Below are 25,912 nucleotides of genomic sequence, written 5' to 3'. Positions count from 1 at the left end.
TGGGTGGCCCGGGATACTGTTTAGGCGGCCATGGCCCTTCCTGGCCCAGCTGCGTCTACGCCAGTGATAAATACATCACCTTCATCAGACAGACACATAAGTGGTTCGATAATATAACATGCTTGGGTAGTAGTCTTTGTTTGGTAAAATTTCTGTGTTTATAGCAACACAGTTTCCAGAAATATAATGGGAGAGCACTGATACAAATCCAGAGTAGCTCCTTGATTTTGAAAGCTGTGGGGAGTTTGATCAATACCCAATAGCCCTGCTACTCAGGGCTGGTCATCGGCAAATGGTCAACTTCATTTAAGGTCTGTTAAACATTTCACAATGGTTTCCCAGTTATTTTCTTCTGGGAATTCTCTTGAAGCCAAAACCAAAAAACAAATGAGGATGTGAAACCTGCACACAGTGCTTTTGAGAGTTACTTTTTAAATCTAAATTTTAAAAGTTTTTTTTTTTTATCCCCACATGACCGTTTGTTGCATTGATTGATGCTTTAAAAAGTTATCCAATTTATTCAGTCAAAAATGACATGTGTACCAATGACTGATTTTTTTTTCAGTTTTAATTATATGTGCAGTTTTTAATCTGATTAAAAAAACCTTTAAAACCTTTTCCTCCTTGTCCTTATTAGAAATTCATACATTTTAGGCATTTAATAAAAGACAATTCAAAGGCAAACAATTCTTGTTGTATTCAGTAATCAATTTAAAATGAATTTGTCTTTGTGTTTAATAAATCCAGTCACTGACAATTTGCTTGAAAAGCAGGGGAACAAAAAGAGGGAAGAAAAGGTCAGACAGTCTTGCAAATGTACTGCATTTCCCACTCGCGTCACTATTGAATTACATTTGCCCAAACAGTGAAGGTTTCTATATGACAATCCTTTCATTCCCATTTCCCTCTGCAACGTGATCAACAGGCCAGTGTTCTGAAATTCAGCTCCTGTATCTTTCTTCGTCTTTTGAAAGAGGAAAAGAGAAAATGTTTTGACCCCTGTGGTCATTATCATTCCAAAGACAAAGCCTCCTCCCCACTCACCATATTATTCAACTTCTCAACACCCACCCCCTCTACTCCTGGGGATGAAAAACTGTATCACAATTGCTCAAGGCCAGATGAAGGCATAATCAACAGCGGCTATGACTTCCAGCTGCGATGCGAACAATGATGTCCTCTCATAAAACAACCAATTAAGCGCGGCGGCGGTCCACGAATTCCTCGTGCGCACGTTTCATGCCCTTGTTGCGCTTTAATGAACATATGTGCTACGCCATTCTTTGTGACACTACCTCAATAGAGTGTCGTGTTCTTTCGCACCTGTGCTTCAAACAAAGCGGAGGACTCACATAGGGACTTGACAACGCCGGCATCCCACCATGGTAGCGCAGGGCTAACAGTACTGGAAGGAAGGACAAAAGGTGCGCACACTGTGATACTGCAACAAGGGCAGTGTTTTTGTCTTTTCTGCCTTCCTTTTTGTCCTTTCTTTCTCTCCATACTTTTCTGGCTCTCCTACCTGAAATTTAACTGGGTTTGTTATCCAAGGGCTATTTACAATAATGTCCCATGGTTGGTAGAGGTGGAGTGAAAGGGTATTTCCAGAGATGGCTTAACATATCCCACACACTCGCCAAGACTGCAGGGGGCCCCAGCAGCTGAGCAGAAACAACCCTTGTTGTTGTTGTTTATATATATATATATATAAAAAGTGCAACTGGACTCAGCTGTGCAGGACCTGCAGAAGTTCTCCTAGAGCGGGCTAAGTATCTGTTTTTTGCCAATAGTGTAGCTAGATTAGACTTCTACCTGTTTTGTAGTTTACCCAGCATTAGTTTAGGTGTTTGTTTGTGTAGTATTTTATTAGTCTCATTTGCTCTAACTGCATTAGGCAGGTATTGTGTGGAGCTAGTTAGCTGCTTGGCTTGTGGGGTAATTGCTCAGTCATCAGCTGCTATTCATTTGGTAATTGGCAGGGCTTGTAGTCTGGCTTGGAGCGACGCTAGCGTCGCTCCCTCCCAGTTAGTGTTATTGCATCTCTATCCTTCTGCCATCACCCTTCCTCTCACTACTCCCTGTCCTCACTGCTATGCTATGTGTCAACCCCATCCCAACCTGTTCTCTCCCCTACAGAACTCGCTTCCGCAGGCGAGGCCCCCCGCGGCGACGGAACCTCTCCAACCTTTGCTATCCCTCATTGACCTTCTGTGACAACTTCATAGTCGCAGGAGGGCTATGGAACTGCCAGTCTGCTACGTGGAAGGCTGACTTAATTTTGGCCTACGCGTCCCTCCTCTCTCTACATTTCCTTACCCTCACTGAGACCTGGATCACACCAGGCAACACTGCAACCACTGCAGCCCTCTCCTCCTCCTTCTCCTTCTCTCATACCCCCTGCCCGTCTGGCCATGGTGGGGGCACAGGTTTGCTGATCTCTCCCTCCTGGAAATTCTCTGTTCTCCCCCTCTCTCACCTCTCCGTCTCTACCTTTGAATACCACTCTGTCTCAATCACCTATCCTGTTAACTTGTATATTGCTGTTATCTATCGCCCTCCAGGGCCCCTGGGAAGCTTCCTCGATGAGCTCGACACCCTGCTCAGCTCCTTCCCAGAGGATGGCACCCCACTGATCCTCCTGGGAGACTTCAACATCCACCTTGATGTCTCCCACTCTGCAGTCTTCCTGCCCCTACTCCACTCATTCGACCTCTCCCTGATGCACTCCCCACCAACACACAAAGCTGGCAACCTCCTAGACCTGGTCATCCTGAGGAATTGCTCCTCCTCCGATCCCACAGTGATCCCTCTGCACCAGTCAGACCACCACTTCATTTCCTTCTCCCTCCCTCTTGCTCCCCTCCCTCCCTCCCCTCCATCCACTCCTACTATCATGGTCCGCCGTAACCTGCGCTCCCTCTCTCCCTCCTCTCTCGCTTCTAGTGTCACTGCTTCACTCCCCCCTCTTGAATCCTTCTCCAACCTTCCCACTGACTCTGCATCCTCTGCTCTGTCTTCCTCGCTCTCCTCAGCACTTGACTCTCTCTGTCCCCTAGTCTGCAGGCTTGTCCCCTCCCAGTCCATGGATGTCTGACCCCCTCCGAACCAACCGGGCCAGCCTACGTGCAGCGGAGAGGAAGTGGAGGAAATCCATGGCTCAATCTGACCTGTCTGCCTACCAGTCCATACTAGCTACATTTTCTACTGCTGTAACCTCTGCTAAAACTAATTATTATCAAACAAAAATTCATAAATCCCTCATCAACTGTTCTCCATTTTCTCTTCTCTCCTCAGCACTCCTCCTCCCCCACCTCAGTCCTCCCTCGCTGCAGATGACTTTGCGGTTTTCTTCAATGAGAAGATTGCAGACATCCGCAGCTCCTTCACGTCCACCACCACCCTTCCCCACTCCCCCCTCTCTGTTCCCTCCCCTTGTTTCTCCACTTTATCTCCCCTCACTGACTCTGATGTTTCCCAGCTCCTACTCTCCCACCGCCCTACCACCTGTGCTCTTGACCCTATCCCTTCCTCTCCTCCAGACTATCACACCTGACATCCTTCTGTTTGTCACCTCCCTTGTGAACTCCTCCTTGTCTTCTGGATGTTTCCCCTCTTCCTTCAAGCTGGCCCACATCACCCCACTGCTGAAAAAGCCCACTCTGGATCCCTCCGTCATCCAGAACTACCGTCCTGTTTCCCTTCTCCCTTTTTTATCCAAAACAATTTAACAAGCTGCTTCTAACCAACTCTCCTCTTTTCTCTTACTGAACAACCTCCTAGACCCCCACCAGTCCGGCTTCAGACCTGGCCACTTGACAGAGACCGTACTCCTCTCGGTCAGTGAGTCGCTTCACGCCGCACAAGCAGCCTCCCATTCGTCTGTCCTGATCCTCCTCGACGTTTCTGCTGCCTTCGACACAGTCGACCACCCCATCCTCCTGTCCTCCCTGGCAGCTATGGGGATCTGTGGCACAGCACTAGACTGGATCGAGTCCTACCTCTCCGGTCGCTCCTTCCAAGTCGCCTGGGCTGGTGCAGTATCGGCACCTCGCCCCCTTGCCACAGGAGTTCCCCAGGGCTCAGTCTTTGGTCCCCTCCTATTCTCCCTGTACACCCAATCTCTTGGTCCTGTAATCTCTGCCCATGGGTTGTCCTATCATTGTTATGCCGATGACACCCAACTCTTTCTCTCCTTCCCCCCCTCTGACACACAGGTCTCCGCTCGCATCTCTGCTTGCCTGAGGGACATCCAGAGCTGGATGGATAACCACCATCTTAAGCTGAACCCAGGTAAGACAGAGATGATCTTCATCCCTGCCCCATCCTCTAACCTCCTTGACTTTTCCATTTCCCTAGGGGACACCGTGGTGTCATCATCACCCACCGCAAAAAACCTCGGAGTGGTGATGGACAACAGACTGTCCCTCTCCCAGAACATCACGGCGGTGAGTCGAACGTGCAGGTTCTTCCTGTACAACATCCGGAGAATCCGTCCCTTCCTCACCACCTACGCAACCCAGCTCCTGGTTCAAGCGATGGTCCTGTCCCGCCTGGACTACTGCAACTCGCTGCTGCAACTCCAGAATCCGCCATCAGACCCCTGCAGCTCATCCAGAATGCTGCAGCGCGTCTGGTCTACAACCTCCCCAGACATTCCCATGTCACCCCCCTGCTCACTGACCTCCACTGGCTGCCTGTTATGGCTCGCATCAAATTTAAGACCTTGGTGCTTGCATACCAGGCAGCTAAGGGGTCAGCACCAGGATACATCCAGACGATCATCAGACCCTACACACCAGCCAGACCTCTCCGTTCTGCCACCTCTGGACGCTTGGAACCTCCCCCTCTTCGTGTCTGTACTTCCCGCTCGCGTCTGCTGTCTGTCCTGGCCCCTCGCTGATGGAATGACCTCCCCGTGGCGGTCAGAACAGCAGAGAATTTGACTACCTTCAAACGCAGACTAAAGACTCATCTCTTCAGGCTGCACCTCTCCCCACCCCTCCCTAGCCTATAGTTTAGCTCAATGTACCTAGTTAGGCTAATACGATCACGTTAGTTTTTATTTGGCAGGATTGTTTTTGTCTGATTTTGATTAGGCAAATGTGATTTCAGTGCTAGTTTGTACCTGGCAGGATTGTTTGTTTGTTTGCTGAACAGGTTACCCTACAGGGTTGGAGTCCTGATCTATGTGGTCACTTCTGGCACTACGATCTTTACTTCACTCTAGTGTGTTTCTTTTGTACCTCTGCACCTTGAACTAATGCACTTGTTGTACGTCGCTCTGGATAAGAGCGTCTGCTAAATGCCTGTAATGTAATGTAATGTAATATATCTCAAGATTAACCACCTATATATAATCTGAAATGTTGATTACTGAGGTTCCCACCGTGAATACAATTATTATATTAACATAGAAATAGTTACATAGGTAGCTAGCTAATTCTTTGTATAGCAGAAAAAAGTAGCTGTATGCAGCTGTCTAATCAAGTAGTTATGTACTGCCAAGGCCTGCAAAAATGAAGCTATGGTTTTTCCAGAATGTTAGACTTGGGAAATTTTTAAGTGTTTCAATCTGTATCCTCAAGGCATTGTAATAAGTGCTCCAATTGCAGTAATCAGAGGTAAGCAATAAAAGGAATGTAACCAAGTTAAGCGGCATTCAGTGGGCTTTGGCTGCAAGGGTGTCCCGTTATATCCAAAAAGGGCCAATGTGGGTGCAGGTTTTTGTTCGGACCCAAAACTAAATCACTTAATAATCACTTATATGATCAGGAACACGGTTACTCATTAGTTGAAATTGGTGGAGTGATGGTATCTCAGATGCTGGTATCCACATGATCTCTCTGAGATGAGAGCAGACAACCCTGTGGTAACTGAATGATTAATGGAGATAATTACCTCATTGTGTTGACTGCTTAACATGTGGCTTCAGAGAGCACTATATCAACCTCTTAGTGTGAGAAAAAGGAGCCAGGAAAATCTTGTATTTCTAACTGTAAAATGGGTGCTCCCTGGATAGCAACCATTTTGCCTAGCAACAACTGTGGTAGAAACTGGGCCATTTAATTTAAATCACATGTTAAATTAAATTTACAGATTCGCAGACGTATGGTGGCTCTCAATAGAGAGCTGCGTTTCTTTCTTTTTTTGCAAAGAACCTATCGAATGACTGAAAATCCATAATAATCCCCTTCTTGTTGAGTCTCATCTCCTCCCAAATATTGCTTTACTCAGAATCCTTGGGATTCATCTGGGAAAACAAAAATGTACCATTTTGTCAAAATTGCCCAGGGTCATGGGGGCCTTTCCAATCTACTTTTCCTGCAAATTATAATGAATAATTTTATAAGATTGGGCAAAATGTAGATAAAGAACAGCAGTACACACAAAACTCAACATTTATTTTATGTAAACCTTGAGTAAAAAGGAAGAACACATGACTCATTTGTAAATATGCAACCCAGGCTCTCCTGTCTAAGCCCGCACTACCTAAGATTTTAGCTAAATATTAGCTGCTGATGCACTTGTGCAAGATAATATTTTTTAAAAGTCAATTTACAAATCTATACTGGCAGAGCCGTCTGCTGGTGTAAACACTTCGACCATTTAGGGCTTCAACCATTCATGGGTCACACAATTCAGGTTCAAAATGTAATTTGACTTGTAGTGTTCCAAATCAATCCTACACAGTGAGTTAAAGGCTCAGAGGCAAACTGCTTCTTACTGATGGACACAAAGGGCCCTTAATTATCCAAAGAGACCTCATTCTGCACCCTCCACAGTTACTTTATTGCTTAATGAAATTCAGCAGTTTGCTTTCATGTTATGACACAAGACATCCTACTGGCATGATGAATTGACGCAGCTTAGAAAACAAACCCTCTCCTCAGTAAAATCAGTTTAATTTTGCAGTTCTTTCATAAAATTCATACTGTTGATACATCCCGACATAAACACACCTAATATATTTAGAATGGAAAACAGCTAAGTTGAATACACAGCCAGACATGGGAAAATGTGACAGGTGACCATTACTTTTGACAAATTTTTAAAAAATTCATGTTTAAAATGTTACCATTATATTTTATATGCATTTCCTTTTTTATTCTTCTTGCTTGAAAGTCTGTGTGTATAAGAAAGGGAGATTGCATCTGCAGTCAATAGCGATGAAACAAAGAGGAATATCATGCAATTGTAAAGCATCACCCAGAGCTCATATAACATTTTTATTTTTTTAAATTTCACTGTAGTCACATGTTAAGACTCTAGGGTGTGCTCTCTCTCTCTCTCTGTTTTGTAACCATTGTGAGTTATATATAGTTTATTGGAATTTTTGCAAACAGATCGACCCATTTATTACACAGCCACAGGCATTTCTTTAATAACCAATTACACTGTCTCAAGTATCCACTCCCATGTCAGGTAATTAAAATGATGAAAATATGCTAGCTCCTTCAAAACTAATTTCCAAGCTTCCCCATCATGTAAACCTATTTCAAGTTCAGAGGACAAGCCAGGATTCCCAGAAGATTCATTAAAATGGAGGTAATAATATCTACCAAAGTCTAAAATATGTAAAGCTTACCAAGCAGAGCATGAAATGATATGTTGTTATTAATGTATAGAAAGAACCGTTGCACTGAGATTAATGAATGTAATTTATGCTTTTTTAAATAGCAAAGCATAATCTGCCCATGCGATCATCTAATGACTAATTATTTTGTCATGCAGTCATCTCTAAACCAGACAATAAACTGAAAATTTATCACACCACAATTTGTGAATCTATATGAGTGACTGACATATAAATACAGTGTAAACAGTCTGTAAGTATTTGGACAGTGACATCATTTTTGTTGTTTTGATTATCAATTCCAGTGCACTGCAACAAATACGAGGCTATACATTTATACTGACAGCTCTAATTTGTTCGTTTTTATATACATTTCATGTGGATGATGCAGGAATTGCAATTAAACAAAAAAAAAAAAATTTCTCAAGAAAAACCCCTTTCAACTCTCAAACAGGTCAAAAACATTCTCCAGAATGTAGCCATAGATGTGTCCAAGACTAAAATAAAGAGACGACTAGACACCAGCATAAGCTCAGTGGATTCACTGCAAAATGCAGCTGTAGAGTTCTGTAACAATCTCGTATGGACAGATGAGTATTAACCTGTACAAAAGTGATGGAAAGAGAAAAGTTTGGAGAAAGAAGATGACTGCTCACAATTCAAAGAACCCACGTCCTCACCTTTGAGACATTCTGAAGGTAGAGTTATGGCTTCGTCATGTATGGTTGATGCTGTAACTGGCTCACTTGTCTTTATTAATGTGACAGCAGCAGGATGAATTCTGAAGAGTACAGAAACATCTTATCTGCTCAGGTCCAACCAATGCCTCAAAACTCATTAGTTGGCAATACACTAGGACAGTGACCCCAAAGACACAGCTAAAGTGGGCCAAAAAGTGGATTGCTCTTCACTGGCCAAGTTACCTGACCTGAATCCAACTGAACACGCATTTCACTTCCTGAAGGCAAGACAGAAGGAAAAATAAACAATCTGAAACTGAAGATGACTGCAGTGCAGACCTGGCAGGGCATCACCAGGGAAATGCACTGCTAGGGATTATCAACCCCACAGCAAGTGGGTTTGTAGTTAGCGTCTTTAATCCGTAAGCATCTTGGGGCAATTACCAATTTTAGCTGAAGATTTGATGAAAAAAAGAGGTTGTTTTTGCCAGTTATGCATTTTAACTGATCATAGCTGGAAACCTCAAAGTGGGAACAAACAGTACACTTTTGGCCTTGTGTGTCAAGGTTCAGCATCAGATTCTTTCAATACTCTGAGATTTAATTATGCTCCATGGAGAATGTGATGTGTAAAATTAGAGGAAAATGAACTAACTTTCATTATTTGTGTGGATTGTGAACATGAGGGAACACTCTTTGTGTGATAAAACAATTCAGTCTATGCATTTTATTTAAGTTTTATTTTCTACAACCAATGCAGTATTTCCAATGGGAGAAGCTGATTGTGGCTTCAAGTGAATATAGATTTTCTGTTAATATCTTACAAACTTGAATTAAATTGAATTCATCAGTAAATTACAAAAGATAATCTGCTGTTACCCCCTATTATTTCTAAATTTATAAAACTAGAAAAAAAAAAAAAAACAATGACTGCTATATTGATATGGATGCAATTAAATTACATTTAATTCCAATAATGGAGTATGAAGAAATTCATTGTATTTAAGATTTGATTTTGTGGCTGTATTTGATGTTGTGAAAAATCATTTGTTATGTTCTGTGTCAAGCTGTGTGAATTTTAAATCTTTGTACTGCAGACCCTGTCATCCAGATGAGGATTACATTATATGCGGACTACATCAGTCAAAATTTTGGGGTGAAAGAAAATATTTCCTGGGGTTAATTTGCCACTATCCTTACTGTTGACTGCTATCCTCAGTGTTAAGAATGGTAATGTCTCTTGAAATGTAATAAAGATGACAGATTTCTTGAATTACTTGTTTCCATGGTGAATCAGTTCTTGCGGGCATGTCACAACTGTCATAACTGCCTGTTCATTCAAAAAAAAAAAAAAAAAATATATATATATATATATATATATATATATATAGTCGGACAAGCAAGGATCAATTAAGAATATGTTTATTTTTTAAATCCAACAGTTCCAACAGTCAATGTCCTTGTTAAAATGTTCAGCACGCTGAATACTGAACCAAGTGATTTTGCATCCTAGAACCCCTCACTTAACCTACATGTAAAATATATTTTATTAGATTTAATTTAATAATTATGTTTAAAATTAGAATTATCAATTAAATTGCCAAATTATTTGATAGGTCAGTCTGACTGGTGGAATCAACCAACAAGTCAAAACAAGCTGTACATCAAGTTTTCAGATTAAATTATTGAATTCAATAAGAAGCAGTCAATTATATTAATGAATTGAAAATATACATTCTTTATTGAATGCTGGCACACTACTTCTAAATTACACAACAGAAAACATACAGCAAAACATTAAACAACTAATCTAGAAATACCAGAAAATAGAGAAAGAGAGAGATGGATAGGAGAGAGAGAGAAACGGATCGGCCAGACCTTGCGAAAGTATCACCCACTTCCAGTATAAGCACCACAAGGAAACCAGCTGAAAGCACACAACCAAGGAACCACCAGGGGAGGCCAGGCCACATTCTTATTTACTGTTTCCCTCTCTAAGGCCAAAATTTAAACACTACATATCCTACAATATATATAGACCCTCCCCCCCGAACACATTCGTCCCACAAAGTGACGTGATTGTGTAATGCTTTTTTCTATAATGCACATATTTTGCTAATACATATAACCTATAAAACCACAGCAAATCAGTGGTTTGCTTCTGGTAGCCAGAACAGCCAGACCCCTCCGTTCCGCTACCTCAGGACGCCTGGCACCTCCCCCTCTTCGCACCTGCGCTTCCCGAACACGTCTCCTGTCTGTCCTGGCCCCACGATGGTGGAATGACTTCCCCGTGGAGGTCAGAACAGCTGAGACACTGACCCACTTCAAGCGACAACTGAAGGCTGCACCTCTCCCCATCCCTCCATACCTCCCTGTAATCTCTAAATTAACTGTAAGCTTAGGGTTGTAACTAGGTAGCTGTTTCGTAGGTGACTTAGTTAATGCACTCGTCTTATCTACTGCTTGTATTTTTGCGTAGACTGCATTGTTGCTGTTCTCGTTTGTGTTAGTACTAATCAGTTTATCTTTCAGAGTCCAAGTTGAACTATGCGGTTGTTCCCTGCACTTGGAACGGTACTTCTCTCTAGGGTTTTTGACACACTTGTTCCTGGTTATGGTTATACACTTTGTTGTACGTCGCTCTGGATAAAAGCGTCTGCCAAATGCCTGTAATGTAATGTAATGTAATGTAATGGTAGCCGGATGTGTCCTGACATAATGTCAGTTATCCTTCACAAATGCGTCAGATGCTGGAAGTTCTGACCAGATTTTTTCGATTTCTGACCAAAAAGTGTTCCATTGAGTGGAGCTCGGAAAGATGACGTTCAAGCAAAAAAATATGGCTGAACCACAGAACCTGATGCTTGTTAGTGATTAACCGTGTGGTTACACACCTGTCTATTTCACTAAGCGGTGTATTTTAATAGCTTAAAATCGTCTTGAGACAGCATGTCGCCATGTTTGCATGATGTCATAGCACCCCTCTTGCTGATGTCGAAGTTGAATTCTGCCCGAGTTTCCTAGTTGGAACTCGTCAAGTGACATTCCGCACTTTTCCTAGTATGATGTTGGAAATTTCTGACTTTGTCTGGAATGCAGCAAAAGCAATGGTCAGAATGCTATGAGATGTTGGTGATGCAGGCAGATGCATGAATCTACCCTCAACAGAGATCAGAGGGAGCTGCTCAAAGTTAGCTAGCAGCCTGATTTTGTTTCGCCAAGTTCATTCATATAGAATGTTACATGCAAATAATCAGATTTCACTCATGAAACTTATGACATCATGCAATAAATGGCTGATTTCCCAGAGGGAGTTTTGATTTCTGCAGAAAATATGGTCTGTGTCTATGGTCTGTAATAATCTTGAAGATTTTCATTTAAATAAATGTCTGTTAAGTCACTGTCTATCTCCAAATTAGGTAACACAATGGTGATTGAGCCTATTATTATATTCATTTATATTATTATTATTATTATTATTATTATTATTATTATTATTATTATTATATTAATTTATGATTATGAACTGCGTGTCTGTGGTGACGTTCCTGGAAAAAATCACAGGCAACGCACAGTTGAATGAGTATGTACATAACGTTACTTTTATAACAACCATTTTTTATTCAGTAAACAGTAAGTGTTATAGTTACTGTCTCAGAAGACATCATTCCCTTTCCGCTTTCTTGTGTACCGGTGACCTCGAATTGTTATGGAGGCATGGCCCAGGTGCCAACTGAGTGATGTCACACAGGCGACACTGGTTGGATCCGGTTGGCTCTCTGGGAAGTGAGGTCCAAAAACACACCTGCAATTATCGCCATTGGTACCGCCAAAGAGAACGAAACTGAGATCTTTGAGATTGTAACTTTAACATAAGCTTAAGAGAGTTTCACGTTTTGTCCCACAACATAAATTACATCCTTAAATATCTCAACTGTGGATATCCAAAGCTGTTACATGCTTTAAAAAAGTTAGTTGCTAACAAGTTAAATTAACAAAATGTGAACAAAATGTGAAACTAAAAACAAAAGAAGAAAGAGAAAAGAAGTTGAAATCCCTGAACTTGGAAGTCTGCTGATGGCGGAAGAAACTTTCAGGTTGGCCTACAAAATGACATCATCACTGTAACACACTGTGATTGCGTGCCTGTGTGTAGGAATTACAGCCCTTTTTACACACAGTCCCCTTTTTTAGGGGACAAAGAGTAAGAGTGAATTTAAAAAAAAACCTGTCAAATTCTGTTTCCAGTCATTGTGTTGGTGTACTGCAAAACTTACCATCCAAGCCCTGATAGAATGTCCATTCTTGGTTCAAATTAGCCAGCAAAGTAACACATCCTTGGGCATGGCAGAAACAAAAGGACAATCATTACTATTTTCTTCCTGTTTGGAACTCTTCTGTCTAAATTCCCCTCTTCTCTCCTCTCTGCCTCAAGGTGAATGTATCGGAAGGTGTGATCTCTGTTGCCCTTTGTTGTTCTTTCTGTTCAGAAGCCCAGATGAAATGAGAAATTAAATAAAATCTATAGGACTAAAGGTATGTCTACTGGGTGCTTATTAAGAATGGGTGTGGTGCTGAGGGCTTGACACATGACAACAGGGAAATGACAACAACTGCCGGGGGTTGCTGGCTTGTGTGATGTCATACTTTAGTTATGACAGGTATCCGTGTGGTTGTGTTACAGTACGTCACACGTGGAAGGCCATTCGATGTTTGGAGGTAATTAGCCAGGCGATGGCAGAACAGTCTCAAAGAATTCTGGTGATGAATTGTTTATTTGAAGAATAGTCACATCCCTTTGAACAGCAAATAGAAATCCCAAATTGGCACTAAGACCAATATAATCAGAACTTTTTGCTGGATGTCAAGAGCTTGTCATCACAATGAATAAGCCTTAGAAAAGGCACAGCAGCGTGCAGTAAGGAGTTCATTGCGATTACAGCCCAGGGTTTGAAGGGGCGCTGTGGATGCGATTAAAAAAAGAAAAGAAACCTGATTACAGTACATGTGTGCTTTGCAACTGGTAATGGATTTTTTATGAGCTCAGTTCATTCATCCTTTACCTGAATGTCTCATAGCATGTTAGATTAAACCATTACGATCATATACCAGAGCAAATTACTCATTTTCACAATAAATTACTATTGATGATATTCTGTAGTGTAACTTTCAGAGGTAATATAGAAATGTACAGCCCCCCATCCCCACACCTCCAAGTGTTGCCCTCCACCACATGACACTATTAATTGGTGTGATACTGTATATGGGATGAGGTAAATAGCCTTATCTACAAGGCTAAGATGCACTGTCTCAAAATGACCCCCTAAAAAATGAAAGGGGGAGATGAAGTAAGGGATAGGAGATAGCATTAGGATGCATGAATATGGATGAAGCTCATGTGTGGGTCTTGCAAACATTGCAAATAGACACTTTTTTAAGAGCTTTAAGAATAAAAAACAGACAGATAGTTTGCACAAATGGTATGAGTCAAGAGATGTGTACAATCGGATACAGGTCAGAGGACATGTATGTATATACTTTGGATTCTAGATGCGAAAGAGTTAATTGTTCAATGTCAAATCAACTCCTACAGAGTGCATATAATTCCAGTTGGACTCATTTGTACTCTGTTTGGGTTGAATTGACACTGGCCATTTTGCTGCATGTGAAAGTGAGGCTATGAAGGTAATTGTTAGGCAGAGGTGCACAGAGGTGAAGCTCAAGCAGGAATGACTGAGGTTTGCAGGATTTCTTTGCCACAGAATCCTTTACAAACAAGCCCTGCACATGGCCTGATAGGGTTATGGATCGACTCATTTTCCCTCAACTGTGGGAAGTGTCACAGCTCCAAGCGTTGCTGCTAAAACAGCAATAGCAGCCCCGCGGGTCTCGGGTTCCCCGCCTGCTGACCTCAATCTCGGGACATTCTCCATGCTCCTGCAGCAGCCGCCACTATGGATTAGGCCAGAGGATGTTAGTCACAAAGGAAACGTTGACCGAAGCTCTGTCGAAAAAAAAGGCCCGTCAGTCTGGGAGACTTGCGTGGGGGTCACGCCAATCTTTTAATCTGCAGCACTCCCTCATGACCACGTGCTCCAGGTCAGATGGCTACCTGGCCATGCCTAGTGTGAAAGGAGCCAAATGGCGAACGCATTCTACGAATTGGGTGCCCCCAGAATGCCCCACCCTCGACATCAGACTGCCTCCACCAGAACAAACCGTGATAGATGATTTTTGTAAGACCACACAGGCATCAGTGAGCATGCTCCAAGCAAGCATGACCAATCGCATTCATCCGTTTGCCTACCCACTGAATAACGCATCGTCCCGTTTCCATCTCTCTGTTTACGTCGCCGTGAATTTCTGCTGGCTGGCTCAAGGAGTGCAAGAACTCTCAGGAGACGCTGAAAAGAGAATTTTCATTATGAGCAGAAGGTTCTGTATTTTTCCTTTGAATCTTGCAGCTGAATCAATGAAAAGGTTTGGGCTGAAACATCTCAAGGTTGTGCATCTGCAATGTCTCTGTCCAGACTGCAATAAAACCGATGTCAGTGCATGAAAATAACCAGACCTTGAATTATGCTAAAACGCAGTCCTGAAGTCAACTCCAATCACCGTTAAACCACTCTATAACCACCTTAATATTGGACTACACAGGGGTTTTTATTTAGACAAAACTTGGAACATAGCCCTGAACCACAAAGGCAAAAATTGCATTTGAGAAAATACTTTTAATATCCAGGTCCTATTAGGGAGAGAAGTGCATCAGCCAAAACAGCCACCCCCCAGAGACAAATTATTGTTCCAGAATTCCAAAATTTGTGTTTAACAACATTTATTTAGTCAGCTGCATTCAAGTAGTTAATAGCCTGGTCCATTTTTGTTTAATTTCCACCTTAGCTAATAATATGAAACGTTATCCATGGCTTTAATACATGAAACACTTGTGGGTTTAAAACTATTTTTCAGTCAGGCCAAGCCGTTGTTTGTTGACCGAATGTCCGCACATGAACAGCTCGCTGTGTCAATAGGATATCTACAGCAGTCGGTGTTTAAGGAAGGCCCATAGGATTATCGGGGACCCCAATCATCCGAACCATGGACTGTTTCAGCTGCTGCCGTCTGGCAGGCGGTACCGCTGCACCAAGGCCCGGACCAATAGACTCTAGATCAGCTTCCTTCACCAGGCCATCAGACTCATAAACAAATGAGGTCATGATGTGTATGTAAGCTGTGCGCATGTGTGTACGTATATGTGTGTGCACAGGTATGTACGTGTATGTGCATGAATGTATATGTGTGTGTGTGTACACATATATGTATATGTGTATATGTGGGTATATATATTATAGAAATTTACATTGTGTATAAGCACTGTGCTCACTGTATATGCTGCATTGCACCTGTAGAAAGTTAAACTGTCCATACTGTACATACTAAAGATACTGTAAGCACGCACAATAGCTACAGGACCTTTTTCTGCACCTACATTTTTTATAGCACTTGCCACTTTACTATATATATATATTTATATATATATATATATATATATATATATACATATATATATATATATATATTATATTTACTTACTTACCGTTGTTCTCCTGCTTAGTTAGCTAAATTGTTTTTAGAACTGTTTTATGTGTTGCTGCAAGGCCGAGGAGCCGAAACCTAAGATTTTTACTCTCTTGTACTTGTATAATGGGACGTAACAATAAACCTCTTGACTCTTGAATCTTGAATAGCATTGTTCCGAATCAAGTGCGGTCGGCCATGTCAGAAGGCACAGTACACATTTTTATGTGCAGTGAATATGGTTATAATCAACACTGGACACACCATCCATCCGTGACCAGGCACAGTTGCAATTCTTTTCAGAAGAAAAGCTCACTCAACCCTGTATCATTTCACATCACTAGACTTCCTTGGCTTATTTGAACTAACAGGCTTTAACTCAGTGCGGCAAATTCAGTTTGGTGTGTTGTGCAGTGGGATCAAGGGGCAGTAGATTATCCTTTATTTATGTAGGTGTGATACACCTGGAAATATCGACAAATCTGTGGAATGTTTAACCATCTCACCTCAATGCCACTCACAAATGAGAAATGCAGTGGCAGCCATTTTATAAAGCTTTTTCTATGACTGGGCCCAGCGCCTTCTGTTTACTTTAAACCTGAGGTGACTGAAGCAGAAAAATGCAATGGAAAACCTTGTTTTTTGACCTTCAAATGTGACACAGTACAGGAAAACAACTGTTTTGGGGCCATGGAATTCCACTGCGTGTTATGTCTATACATAGGCCTGAGGATGTCATAAAATTGTCCCAGGCTTTGATGATTGTTTTTCAGTGAGAAAAACAACAGCCTGCAGGAAAGGATGAAGAAAATTTATGGATGTAAAATTATTCTTTGACACAGAATAGGAGGAAAAATGAAATATCCCAGTATACAGATGCTGCTGTGTATATATGGCAGTGTGTGTGCATGCATGTTCTGCGCATGTTTGCGTGTATGTGTGTGTGTCCGTGTGTATATGTGTAGGTGTGTTTGTGTGGGTGTGTGCGCATTTGTGTGTAACTTGGAAACATTTAGTTAAGATTATGTAAGATAATACATGGCACCTTGGCCAAAGAGTTTGTTATGTATAATACCCTTATGTAATTACATAATATATACAGAATTTATTTAACATTAACATTCATTAACATTCTGTCATTGAAGGTCAGTGCTCAATTCTTAAAAAGATGTCATTTTTATATTCTGACGCTGTTTATAATTCTCTCCACCCATCTCGTTCTTGTTTAACTTTTGGATAAAACTTTCCACCCATTACAATAAAAATAAACATTAAAAGATGACATTACCAGAATGTAAGCCATATTTGCAAACATAGGTGGTTTTGATTCAACTCAGTATAACATATTTGCTTTGCCAGACACCCTTAGGGGTGTTCACACTGTGGAAAGTCATCAGGCAACGAAAGCCATTACTGTGCAAAGAGAGAGGGCTTAACGTGCCACAATAAGCAAAACACTGCAGCATTCAAAGCAGGAAGTCATTTCAGCTCCTCCTCCACCATACCCAGCCAACTGGCACACATTGCTCTAAAAGCTCTATTTAAACAAGGATACCAAATGCACCTACAAAATAAGAAAAAGTCAAAATAATAATAATGAAAGAAAACATCAATTTTTTTCTTTGGTTGACTAAAATATGTGCTGTATATAGAGGTGTGTTTTTGGCAGTGCTTTGAACTTTCTATGAAGCAATTGCTTGCCTGGATTTTATCAAACTTTAGTCTCAAATAATGATGAATGCTTGTTTTTTTGCGGGGCGGGGGTTGTGTGGGTGGGGGGGGTGGAGGGATGGGGGCGGGGTTGGGGTGGGGTGGGGGGGGTTTGGGGGTGGTCAATGGGCTTTAAAAGTAGCTTGCTGAATTGCATTCTTTCTTTAATCCTAATTCAGAATGTCCAATCATCTGCATTTGTTGCTGTGTTCAGGTGTGAACCCTACTGCGGATTCACGAGAGCGTAGACATCTGCAGTTTTACTCTGGAACATGTGGTGTCACCGGCTTAATCTTTACGTACGGCAGACTACAGTTAAGCTTATACAGTACAGTAGCAGTGTTGGAGGAAATCCTTTCTTATGGAGCTTTGACATGTAGCCTACAGTCTCCCAATCAACCAGCAGGGATCGCTAAAGACGGATGAAACGGTGACCCCTAACCAACTGAACCCTCTAATCACCCTTCACAATGCAATCGCCAATTATGCTTTGCCCTGTGGAGCTACCGGCCACAGTTGGCATTGGCACAGTCCAAGTTCAGACCGTGGGGCTCATCCATGCACCACAGCATGGTGCTCTTTACCAGACAAGCCAAACGGCAGCCCCGGCATTCTGAGTGAGGGGTGAAATAAATGACCATGAATAATAAAACAATATTAGGCAATGAAAAATGCACAGGAGTGCATTCCACTATCCAGCAGTAGAAATATGATTGGATGTTATTCAGCTAAATTGCAATAAACCTTCTCACACAGTTGGGAAAATAAACTGCTCTCCCACTGCAGGACTACATGCAGCAATGCCATCCATTTTCTGCATGTGGACAGCACTTAATTTACTTCCATGAATGTAAAGTACCAACAGTAATGTAACATATAAATATATACTTTTTTTGATGCTTAAAAGGCTGGCAGATTTCATAGCTGGGTAAATATGAGCCGTGTATAACTTATTTTCACACATTTTGAAGGATGGCCAATGAGCAGAGATTATAATTACATTTTTCAGGGTCTCTCATGCAATGTCAATTGTGAGTTTATGTGCTTGCGTGTGTTTGTTTACAGGTGTGTATAATTGTCGGTGCATACATGAGCATTGAGCACAGGCAAGCCTATTCTTACTAGAACTGTGCATTAACAGCATATTGCCATAATCTTCCTGCTAAAGTTGACCATGAAAACATCTGTGGCCTTGAGTCACAAAGCACCTTGAACAAACAGCTTGAACAAACAAATGAAAACACAACTGTTTTGCAACAGTAAAGGGTTCTGGACAAATCTGTATTGGTGATGTTAATGATATTGCACCATCATTGGAAAACAAGTAGCCGTCCCAAGGATTGAACTGCAGGACACTGATAAATCCATATGTCAACAGATGTGTACCAAATTAAGCCCAACTCATGGAATATTCTGGAACAATGCTCAAGACACCTCCATCCACTAAACCTGAGTTGATTGACTTTCTTATGGAAGATTGGTGTTGCATTCATCCTGAGTTCTAGACACTGGTATTCTATGCTATTGCATATTCATAGCCCATACAAAACCTGTACAGCAGTGGTAACCAACCAGCCCCTGGAGATCTACCATCCTGTAGGTTTTCATTCCAACCATAATTTGGCACACCTGACTCTACTAATTAGCAGCTCAACAAAGATCTTTAGCTGTTGAATGTTGCGTGCGTTGTTAGGGTTGGTTAAAAACCACAGGACGGTAAATCTTCAGGAACAGGGTTGGTTAACACTGCTTTACAGCATTAACCCTTTGAAGAGTAGGTTATTTGTTTTGATTTATTTATTCTAATTAAGTGTTCTAGAACTCCATTGCTTTCAATTACCAGCAGTGATGGTAACATCAGCATTATAAGTTATGTGTTGAGTTGAGAGCATTCTAATCGCATATATTTGGCTTCACGCCTTAAAGGGTTAAACACAGAGGTTGTGTAAGAAGCGTTCTGAGTGGCACCACCAGAAACTCAATCAACATCCACAGCAGACTCCCTGGCTATGCTGCAATGTGGCATTCAACTTACTGACATCTGTTCGGCAGTCTTGGGTAATTACAGCACAACAAAGCCGTCAGACACCAGCCAGGCTCTGCTGCTCTTCTCTAAACAGCACTGGAGGTGCTTTGTGATGTTTCAGCCTGGAACAGACACGAGTGCGCTGGTCTGTTCTTTCTTGAGATCTGTGCAAGAAAAAGGAACATCAGAGACATCTAGACAACTATGTGCACACATGCATTAAAGATTCAAGTCTCAAAGTACTGTAGCTTGAGCTACTGATTAACAAAACATCAGTGGGTAATGAAATCTCATAAAACACAAGTTTGCCAGTTTTAATGAATGAGTTATAGACAGTGTATGTGTGAGTAACTTGATATTTTTGTACGTTGAAAATGTTTTTTATGAGATATTTCTTTTTGCTAAGTGTTTGATATGAGAAAGAGAGAACAGTAATGCATATAACTGTAGATTATGAGCAGTGTGCGTACACGTACATACATGCAAACATGCTTACAGCGTAGCCAGTCCCGGATGTAGACTGGTTTGATTGGGAGGCAGAACGAGATTTTGGGGGGTGCCAAGTTGAGGACATGATTCGTGATGAGCAGCAGAGCGGACCTGGGTGTAAAAATGCAAGGTAACCCTTTAAGAAACAGTTGTGGATTATGGCTATCCTTGTGTGAATTTGTACAATCTGATCAACGTGTACCATTTAGCACTTTCGCTTTGCTATATATGTAAAACAATGGCTGTGACAAAGGGTGCAGTAGCGTAAGTATAGAAGAGGCTTGCACCATCAGAAAAGCAACATATTCGCCATACCACCCTATGTACATCTGTATAAACAGACCCATGGGTCATCAATCAACTGGATAATTCTTTAGATTCTGTACGTCTCTAAAGAGATGACCAAGGGTTTAGTTTTGATAGCCTAGTTCATCTATTTTAAATTAGGCTACACTGAAATACTTGCTGCAGATGTGACCGGGGTGGATCGGAGGAACGGCTTCTGGCTGGGTCTCCATGGCGACCTTCCTGTCCGGAGAGTCCATCACAAGGCAGTGGAGTGGTAAACAGAATCAATTACCCTGGCAACGGGCCAGGTGAGGCCAGCCGTGGCCGGCCCTTTAGTGCTGTGCTGTGGTTGGCTTACTGTCACGGGACAACGTGATTAAAAATTCCTGTGCTCACACGGTGACTGCCTACACAGAAGTGTCAGGACCAGCAGCTGGTCATCCTTCAAGTCAATTTAAGCTGCTTTATTTGCATAACAAAGATGCATTTGTGTTGCCAAAGAGTGTACATGACAAACAAATAACTCTGATCTCTCTTTCTGTCTTTTTCTGTCTTTCTCTTTGACACACACACACACACACAAGTGGGTATCTTGATCTCTTTCTGCCTCTCAGATGCACAGGTGTTTGCAATATTGCCTTATCACTCAGGTCCCACATTTGCACAGATGCCGCCGGTAGCTGAAGCCTCCATTACTGTTACAGTCCCAGTCACTCGTGAGACAGCGGGCATACATTTCAGTTGATCACAAAATATGATGCAATAAAATGCCCAGAATCAAAACCCAAGTTTGTTTAAATGACATTTCTGCCAGAGTGATGGACTGTTCAGCATACAAACGCAGTGCAGGTGTGGCCACGGGGTGCATGGTGCGAAACTCAAACTGACTGCGGCTGGCAGACCCACAGGGTGGCACAGTCTTGAAAACTGCACCCAGTGGGGGGGGGGGGCGTCAGGTCAATAAGTAACCCCCCCACTTCATCATGCCAGAGGGACCGCTTTGATTGATGGGGTTCCTTCACTCTGCACGGGCATGTACTCTAAATAGCGCAGAAATACAGTACAGTCAGAGCCCGTCTCAGATAGCAGGTGTCTGGCTGCGCACACTTTTCCGGCCCAGCGATCCATCCAGCCGGAGCTCATCAGCACTGATCATACAGGAAGGAAGGACCTAGAAACACAACTAGCATTTCCAAATTGTAATTATTAATAATAATAATAATAATAATAACAACAACAAATAAATAAATAATAAAGGTAAAAAGATGTTTGATGCTGTTTTGTACTAAACAACAGATCATGAACTGCCTTGCTTTTTCGTCATTCAAATTTCTTACAATTGCTCAAAAAGCATTAGCCTTTTGCCCTTTCTTTATTTGTTTTGCGTTTTGAATGGATGGCTGTATTGTTGTATTCTATTTTTGTGCTTAAATTATTGATCATGTCCAGGCCCCATGTACATTTATGTCCAGCCTGGATGATAACAAACAGATTCCATTCTGTACAGCTGAATGTATTTAAACTAGTGGTTTTTTTTCCCCTTCTAATTGCTATGCTGCTCTGACAGGGAATTTGATCGAAGACCTTGAATATATGATTGATGGATGACGCCGCTTCTGCATGTAAAATTAGTGTAATTCTGAGAGACATTCTGGAACCTAAACCAAATCAAGAAGCTTTATTTCCCCACAGATAAAAATCAGGGCATACTGTCAAGGCTATTTCATATTGGAGACATTGAACAGTCCCATACTGGAATTGCTTAAAACATTTCAAAGAAATTCCAGTACTGGATTTTGAAGGTTGTTGACTATGTGCAGATACAGAAACCAGCATTTTTTTTAATAACCTGTAGTTGTAGTTGAAAATGAAAATGTAAGAAGTTTACATTTAGTAGTAGGGACTATAATGCATACTGGCTGTAAAGTATTATGGCAAATAGGAAAACAGTATAAGGTATTTAAAATGTTTAAACAATACGTTGAGATTTTCCAGAGATGGAATCCCTTGGGCTAATTGGCACCGGTTAAATTTATCATTGAACTGCAAGCGTAAAAGATGCTATATTTTTTGTGTGCTGCTTATCAAAATGATAATCACTTTCCTGAAGTGCTCAGTGAAAACTGTTCCAGCAGCTAATTGTGTTTATTCACAATCGATGTGAATGGGCAAGAGCTCATCTTCGATGGCCACTGGCAGGCTGGAAAATGGTCCTCCTTCACTGATGAATCATGGTTTCAACTGTACAGGGCAGATGGCAGGCAGCGTGTATGGCGTCGGGTGGGTGAGCGGTTTGCTGATGTCAACGTTGTGAACAGAGTGGCCCATGGAGGTGGGGTGTTGGTATGGGCAGGCATATCCTATGGGCTGTGCCATTCATCCACCACCATCACCTCATGTTTTAGCATGACAATGCATGGCCCCAAGTTGCAAGGATCTGTACACAATTCCTCGAAGCTGAAAATGTCCCAGTTCTTCCATGGCCTGCATACTCACCAGACATGTTTGGGATGCTCTGGACCGGCGCATTCCAGCGTGTTCCAGTTCCCACCAATATCCAAAAACTTCGTACAGCTATTGAAGAGGAGTGGGACAATATTCCACAGGCTACAATCAACAATTTGATCAATTCAATGCGAAAGAGATGTGTTGTGTTGCATGAGGCAAATGGTGGTCACACAAGATACTGATCGGTATTCTGTTAATTTCATGGTATCTTCTTTTTTGGGGAATCTGTGACTAATGCATATCTGTATCCCCAATCACATGAAATCAATAGATAAGTGCTTAATGAATCTATTTCAGTTTGATTTACGTTTATTACCTTTGAACTCAATAAAATCGTCGAAATTCATGTGTTGCATTTATATTTCTGTTCAGTGTATGTATATATATATATATATATATATATATAAATCCAATTGATGAGGGTGGAGGGAAAGGTCAATGTAAAATAGAAAAGTAATAAAAACCTGGCAACCCTTCAGTCCTTACTTTGAAAGCTGGTCCTCTTCCTGTCAAGGTCCCATGTCTTGGCCGGTCTTTTTTATCTCTGTTTTTTATTTGCTCTGTTGCCGTGCTCCATGCCAAGTCATCCACATATAAATGAAAAGTAAAATAATGAAAAAGAAGAGAAGAAAAAACTGAGAGGCTGGCTCAAGCTGAGAGCCATTCCTTGTCCCCTTCTTCCCCCTATTTCTTCCGCCTTCTCTTTATTGTCTTTTTTCATGCTCATCCTCTCAGTAAAGCAGAACACCCAGTCTGCTGTCTGTCACCCACATATTCTCTGCTGGAGCTACAATAGCTCAGGCCTAACCATGGCTACAGTCAGCAAAGCATCCTTTCTGCCGCTCCACTCCACACACTTCTCATTGCTGAATAAGCCCTGCAGTGCACCGCACTGTTGACAGACTCCATAGTTACAGGCATTGACAGGAATCCATTAACCCGTGACTTCAGACAGTGACTGATTATGTATGAATAACTTATGTATAAATAACTTGGTTACTGTAAATATTAGCAAATTGAAATATTTAATATTATATTGTTGTTGTTGTTGCTATTGTTGTTGATGTTGCAGCACCCTGGACTACAGTGGACAGTAGTGTCTAGGGTCTTTAACATTTGAGCTGTCAAGCACCCATGTACTTAACCCCTTAGCACACATGCCAAATCTGGCCAATCCTAGCCCATTTAGGGGGTACCCTATTTAAAGCTTTATAACTCCAGGTATGAACACCATAGAGACTTCAAAAATGACTTAAATGAAGCAAGACATTTGACCATTTACAATCCTAACGTAGATTAGTTTATATTCATAATTTTGAGAGAAATAAAGTGCCACAAATGCAATTGCTTAGACCAAAAATCGAAAATGAATTTGCTCTTTTTTAGTTTGCAATGAAATACTGAGAAATTGCATATATACAGCAGGATAAACTATACATGTGCTGGATCAAAAACTTCTTGACCACAAGTTCATAAAATCTAAGGGTGGATATGTAGACCTACTAAAGATCTATGAAGCAAAAACTAAGCAGTCTACCCAGCGTCTCCAAATCTATCCAAAATGTATAAATTATGCATTGCGTAAGTGAATGTGATGATGAGAAAACTTTTGGTTACACTAGCCTATAAAACGATATTCCAAAAGCAAAATTAGACATGTTATACATCGTTAGAAAGCTTGTATTTTCACCTACAATAAATTAATTGTCAATAAAGCCAGACAGTACTGAAAAGGGTGACAACGGTGTTTTTTTGGAAGGTACCCAGGCGTCACAAATGCACGTATATTTCACGTATGGATTCTCAAAAGGGACATCTCTACGCGTAAAACCAATGGTAAGGTTGTATATTTATTCAATATTTAGTCCCAGATATTGACTGTAGAATGATATGATATCATTTTTATAAACTCTTGTTTATTTCGTTATTCAGTGAGCAGCATTTTCATTGCTGTATTGGCATATCTTAGGGCTATTGTCAGGTTTATCTGGTTGCTATGACGGAATACGATTTTTCAGTGGTGAAAGAATATTTTTAAGAATGCCCAGGTAGACAATATTGTCCATTATATAATGGGTGGGGGGTGAAGTTGCAGATGAGACTGCAGGGAGGGGGTGCGTGTTAAATGAACGACGAGTGACAATGGTGGCGCTGTGAAACTCCGTATACAGCATAGTTTTCACATATCGTCTACTAATGAAACTAAAACAAAGCTTTTCTGTTTTTAACTCATACTTTGGTTGCAGTAGCACCTAATGTCTGAATTCAGCAACCTCGGCACACCAGCGTGCCGACCACTAGGGGCTTTGCGCTAAGAGGTTAAATGGATAACATGGAATTCTTATGGGTATGCCTTATTTCCAACATCAGACTGGTGACGTTGAAAGTGTGTGTGGTGGGACTCATTCCAGCGGAAGGAGAGAGCGTGAGAAGCAGCCCAAATACAGCAGTCGCCGCCAGAGGCAGCGGCTGGTCTGGACAACTAAATTCAGGAGGGCGCAGAAACTCCTGCAAGAACAGCGGAAGCTGCTGACAGAGAGCTACAGCAAGCCAGCAGAAGCATTCAGCCAACCTCGTACCCAGATCGGCTCCGTCAGTAGTCAGCTTGGACAACACCTGACTCTGTGATGAAGTACGATCCACAGCTTTGACAGCCGGAAGCAGTGTCCAGACACTACAAATGCCAATGGGGAAGGGAGTAAGCCTCAGATGGTCAGTGGGGCTAGTTTCCACGAGGGCATGCCTGCCCAGATTGTCAGGAAGGTCAAGAAGATGGAGTCTGTGGTGTTTGATAGAACTCCCAAACATCCACGGAGCACAGCTATGCAGAAGAGCCTGACAGATCAGCAGATGTCATCTGCTTTATGCGAATGCGTTTGTAACCGTAACACTCTCGAGGCCATCATGAAGAGCAAAGATGGCCGACCGGGCACCAACAGCACCAACAATAACCTGCAGTTTGTGGGCGTTAATGGTGGTTATGAGAGGATACAGCTCAAAGGTGAGTAGCTGCGAAGTGTCTGATGACACCAGGGAGAAGGAGCTTTGTGCAGAAGA

At 41.8% G+C, this 25,912-nt stretch overlaps 1 protein-coding gene across 1 annotated transcript in view; it reads left to right on the top strand.

Moving 5' to 3' along the window:
- LOC135254144 (uncharacterized) overlaps positions 1–5,337 on the top strand; it is a 34,919-nt gene extending 29,582 nt beyond the window's left edge. The window contains exons 2-6 of the mRNA XM_064334121.1: positions 2,137–2,426; positions 2,616–2,817; positions 3,295–3,421; positions 3,792–4,290; positions 4,357–5,337. Coding sequence (XP_064190191.1) covers positions 2,137–2,426; positions 2,616–2,817; positions 3,295–3,421; positions 3,792–4,290; positions 4,357–4,943 — 1,705 coding nt within the window. The 3' untranslated portion in view covers positions 4,944–5,337. The remainder of the gene's footprint in view (positions 1–2,136; positions 2,427–2,615; positions 2,818–3,294; positions 3,422–3,791; positions 4,291–4,356) is intronic.
- Positions 5,338–25,912: the final 20,575 nt, after the last annotated feature.

This window comes from Anguilla rostrata, chromosome 4 (genome assembly GCF_018555375.3).
Source record: "Anguilla rostrata isolate EN2019 chromosome 4, ASM1855537v3, whole genome shotgun sequence".
Classification (NCBI taxonomy): Eukaryota; Metazoa; Chordata; class Actinopteri; order Anguilliformes; family Anguillidae; genus Anguilla; species Anguilla rostrata.
The sequence above is the reverse complement of the archived record's forward strand: the minus strand, read 5'-3'. Positions and strand labels throughout refer to the sequence as shown.